This window comes from Lolium rigidum, chromosome 1 (genome assembly GCF_022539505.1).
Source record: "Lolium rigidum isolate FL_2022 chromosome 1, APGP_CSIRO_Lrig_0.1, whole genome shotgun sequence".
NCBI classification, from domain to species: Eukaryota; Viridiplantae; Streptophyta; class Magnoliopsida; order Poales; family Poaceae; genus Lolium; species Lolium rigidum.
The window spans coordinates 103742877-103746880 of record NC_061508.1 but is presented as its reverse complement, the minus strand read 5'-3'; the positions used below and the strand labels follow the sequence as shown (position 1 = coordinate 103746880).

Below are 4004 nucleotides of genomic sequence, written 5' to 3'. Positions count from 1 at the left end.
AATATTAAATATGATGAAAGTTACTATGTACAATACTTTCCATTGTGACTAATCTTTGCAAATTGTACATGAAGTATTTTTATTTTTCAGCATTTTCATGTTGATTTATTAGGCTTCACGTTCTTTAAGAAAATATTAACGATAAATTTGGTCAATAAAATATAGATTATATGGAACAAACAAATATTATCAGATTCATATTTAAAAAAACGTTTCCACTGATATAATTTTTGTGACATACTTCATTCAGCCAAATTTATGGTAAAAAAAATTAAACTACATGAAGGCATAATAAACTGAGATGAGATAGAGAGTACCATTCCCAGCATTTGTTTCAGCGTTGACGGCAAGTGTAATTTACAGTTACCCAAGCAAGGCCAGGGGAGAAATTCTTGGGACATGGAAAAGTAATAAGCTTAAATGACCACAAAACAAACCCAAAGATGACATGCATTGACAATACTTCAACGGTTTCCTTCAGCATTCCAGAGGAAGTGTTACCCGAGCGACAACAATGCAAGGCCACACTACATCCCACACATAATAAAGAAATATCTGGTTGATGCCTATCGAGTCTGGCAATTTCTTGCGATGATTTCCACAAATTGACAAACAAGCAAAGAGTCTACAGCATCATTCGGTATTCATCATTCAACATAAATCCCTGAACCAGTTCTTTGCTGCAAGAGTGTTCGACCTTCCTTAACCATAGTTCAGGCGGAACATGTCGTTCTGCACATAGAAGGACCCTCCAGCTGGCAGCAAATGGAACATCTGCAAATACAGTGGGTCACAAGGTTAGAAACATTATACATCCTTATATGGCCGTCAACTACAATGAACATCACAATGTACTTCCATGAAACTCTCGTAACCTACACCTCGTGTCAGAAAAAAAAAACATCCTAATAATATTCATGCAAACAAAGAGGGAACACATGGACATGGGTGTGAATTAGCTGCCTCATTCAAAGGACATCTCCTGTCAGAAAAGAAAACCATCCTAATAGTATTCATGCGAACAAACAGTGAATACATGGACATGGATGCGAATTAGCTGCCCCATTCAAAGGATCAGTCATACAAGGCAATCAAGAACCATCTAAGAGCTACAGTGTTCTAAAGATGCTAACATAAGTATTATAAAACATTAAGTGGTTAAAGAAAGGAGGCACGTGAGATCTGAATTGCAAATTATTTTATTTGTAAGGACCATCTAATCCAATGAGCAGAGCTCAATTCTATCTAGAAACTCCAAAATACAAATACAAATATCACCGTATTGATTACGAGGAAGCTTTGTGTAGCCTAAAAAATATAAGATGTACAGCATTAGAAGATAACAGTTGAGGTATTGTATAGAAGTGTGTACATTTCAAAAACAGTTGGGTCAACTTAATATTAATCCCGTTGTTTTTTTTAAACGACCTCCTGAATATAACTGTATCACTGTATGGTGACAGGAATTCCAGAACAGAAGGCAGTGAAACTTCCAACAGAAACGGCACAATCGGTACACCACCCCAATCTAATACTTTCAAACAGACTATGTTCCAAGTTACATGGGACTGAAAATTCTTGATGTAGTCCTCCTTTTTAACAAATGGAAAAAAAACATAACCCAAGTTCATGACACCACAAGGAGATGAATCATATTATTTCAGATGAATACAGAATTAAAGCTACCACATGTTCCATGCGGACAAGCATAAAATTAAGTGAACAAGAATGTAAAGCATCTTAAGTGTCAAGTCACTCCAGCAAGAAGAAAAATAATTAACACGGACATGATATTACTTTGTCAGGCAAAAAAAGATATCACGACATTAATATTTGATCTAATATCTACTAGTAGGGAAATTACGCAAAAATGTGATTCAGTGGACTAAATGTCATGCAAAAAAAAAATACTGCAGATGGAACAGAGAAAGCCGTAGTATCTGTTCTCGGAATGAAACAGCAGCACATCAATATTTGGTAACAAGTCAATCACTACACATCAACAAAGTCAGTGACTTGAGATAGACTGAGCCAAAGAAACAATGAAAGATCAAGCTTGGAGATACACCACAGACTAGATACAAACAACAGAAAAATCAAATCATACTGCACAGGGGTCTTAGAGAAGAAACAACTTAAAGCCGTAACAATGAGCATGGTTAGTACTACACAATAGATTACCTCCTTCCTGAAATAAGTGTCTCACTTTTGTCTATCTAGAAAAAGCTTTGACACTTATTTTAGGACCGAGGGAGTAGTCAATAAAAGCTCTTGACCAGATTCAAAATTCTAAGAATAGTAACATAGGGAACAACAGGGTACAGATCGTATGAACAAATTACCTTTCAACTACCTCAAACAAATCTAAAAAAACATTGCTAGGAAATAATAGAAGTACCAAAGGGAGAACCCAGTGATTATACAAACAAGAAAACTTGGCAGCTATGAGGCAGAGATCTAAACGTCGCAACTCACGGTTTCACATCTCCAACATAAGGCTTGCGGCTCAAACAAATACAACTACTACCCAAATATACTACTGTAAGTAATCAAGTATAATCTATTGATAACAAAAAAGGCTAGGCTAGGAGATCGACCAAACCCAGCCATCACGATAGTAAGAGTTATGGACATATCAGACAAACATTTTTTTATCAACAAATCGAGAGTCGACCAGTTCCAGGGAAGACCGCTCCGTCCGATTGTGTATGATTTGGGGCCAAACGAAGGAGCGCAGCAACCAATAGGAACAGATCGGCACGTAATAGGAAGAAACAAGGGGAATATTTGGCGGGGGGTGGCGCGGACCTGTGAGAACTTGAGCGGGTGCTCGCCGGGGCCGGTGGTGATGGTGCCGGAGACGAAGACGAGGACGCCGCCCTGGGGCCCCGAGGGCTGGCAGTCGACGGTGTCGATCTTGTGCTGGCACTGCTGGAAGGGGAGGGATCCGATCTTGTTGGTGATGGCGGCGGCGCCGCCGAACTTCTCGCCCTCGAAGGTGAGCATGGAGCCGTCCTGGTAGAGCCCCGCCAGCGCGGCGCGGTTGGAGTCGAAGGTCTGGTAGTAGTGCTGCACGAAGGCCTTGGCCACCGCGTCGGGATCCATGGCCTCGCCGCGCCTTGCCTCGCCTCGCCTAGGGTTTGGAGCTCTGGATGCGGCCGGCTGGGTCTCGGGGGCGTTTGGAGTAAATGGGGAGAGGGGTTCGTTCGCCAAGGGGAATAATAATTGCTGCTGATTTGGATGGGATGGGCGTGGGTGGGTGGGGTTGGGCGTTGGCGTGGGAAGGACGCTACGGCGTCGGGCTGGGCCCGCCGATGGAGGAATACCGCGTTGGGCATTTGGGCTGGGATGGGGTTTTTTTTTCCTGAGACTTCTTTTTTAGGATATGACTCGGTTTTCATGGGCTGTGGTGTGTTCGTGGGCTCGTTTTAGTGTGGTACTAACGTATATTCATAGTGAATCCAGTGGTTTGAAGTCCCATCGTGGGGAGAATCAACTAGTTTTTTTTGTTTTTTTGAGCATAACCAGCCGTCCTTTATTCATTAGACATGTTCATAGGAATACAAAAATGGTCTGGTGAATTGATCAGCCAGACATGACGACCTGGTGATAAGTATGCAGAGCTCTTTGCTAGACTATGAGCTTCTACATTTGACGCCCTCTTCTCGTGACCAAAACGCACAAGAGAAAATTCTTCGGATCTTGCTTGGATTTCGTTCAACACTGAGCTGTAGCGGCCCAGGTTGCTTTCCTTCATGCTCTCGACAATCTCCAAACAATCTGTCGCCACGAACACCCTCTCTTGAAGCAAATCCCGGCCCAAAGCTAGAGCCTCTCTACATGCAAGCGCTTCTAGGGTTGCTGGGTCCGAGATACCCTGGATCACCACGGCCGATGCTCCAAGGTAATGCCCGTCCTCTCGCCTCGCACACCGCCGCAACCGCACCAAAGTTCTGGTGCTTGCGTACCGCTGCGTCGACATTGATCTTGACACTGCCCACAGG

At 42.7% G+C, this 4004-nt stretch overlaps 1 protein-coding gene across 1 annotated transcript; it reads right to left on the bottom strand.

Moving 5' to 3' along the window:
• Nucleotides 1–434: 434 nt before the first annotated feature.
• LOC124705372 (nuclear transport factor 2-like) lies at nucleotides 435–3193 on the bottom strand. Its single transcript, XM_047237133.1, has 2 exons — nucleotides 2809–3193; nucleotides 435–774 (listed from the first exon to the last, which is right to left on the bottom strand). Exons 1-2 carry the CDS (start codon nucleotides 3103–3105, stop codon nucleotides 703–705), a joined length of 369 nt encoding a protein of 122 aa, XP_047093089.1. The 5' UTR covers nucleotides 3106–3193; the 3' UTR covers nucleotides 435–702.
• Nucleotides 3194–4004: the final 811 nt, after the last annotated feature.

Bases quoted from the DNA above. Each gene is read 5' to 3' on its own strand.
- LOC124705372 (XM_047237133.1), bottom strand. From the start codon at position 3,105: ATGGATCCCGACGCGGTGGCCAAGGCCTTCGTGCAGCACTACTACCAG. The intron at 775-2,808 runs GTCCGCGCCACC...CTGTATTTGCAG, and splicing joins ACCCGCTCAAGTTCTCACAG to ATGTTCCATTTGCTGCCAGC.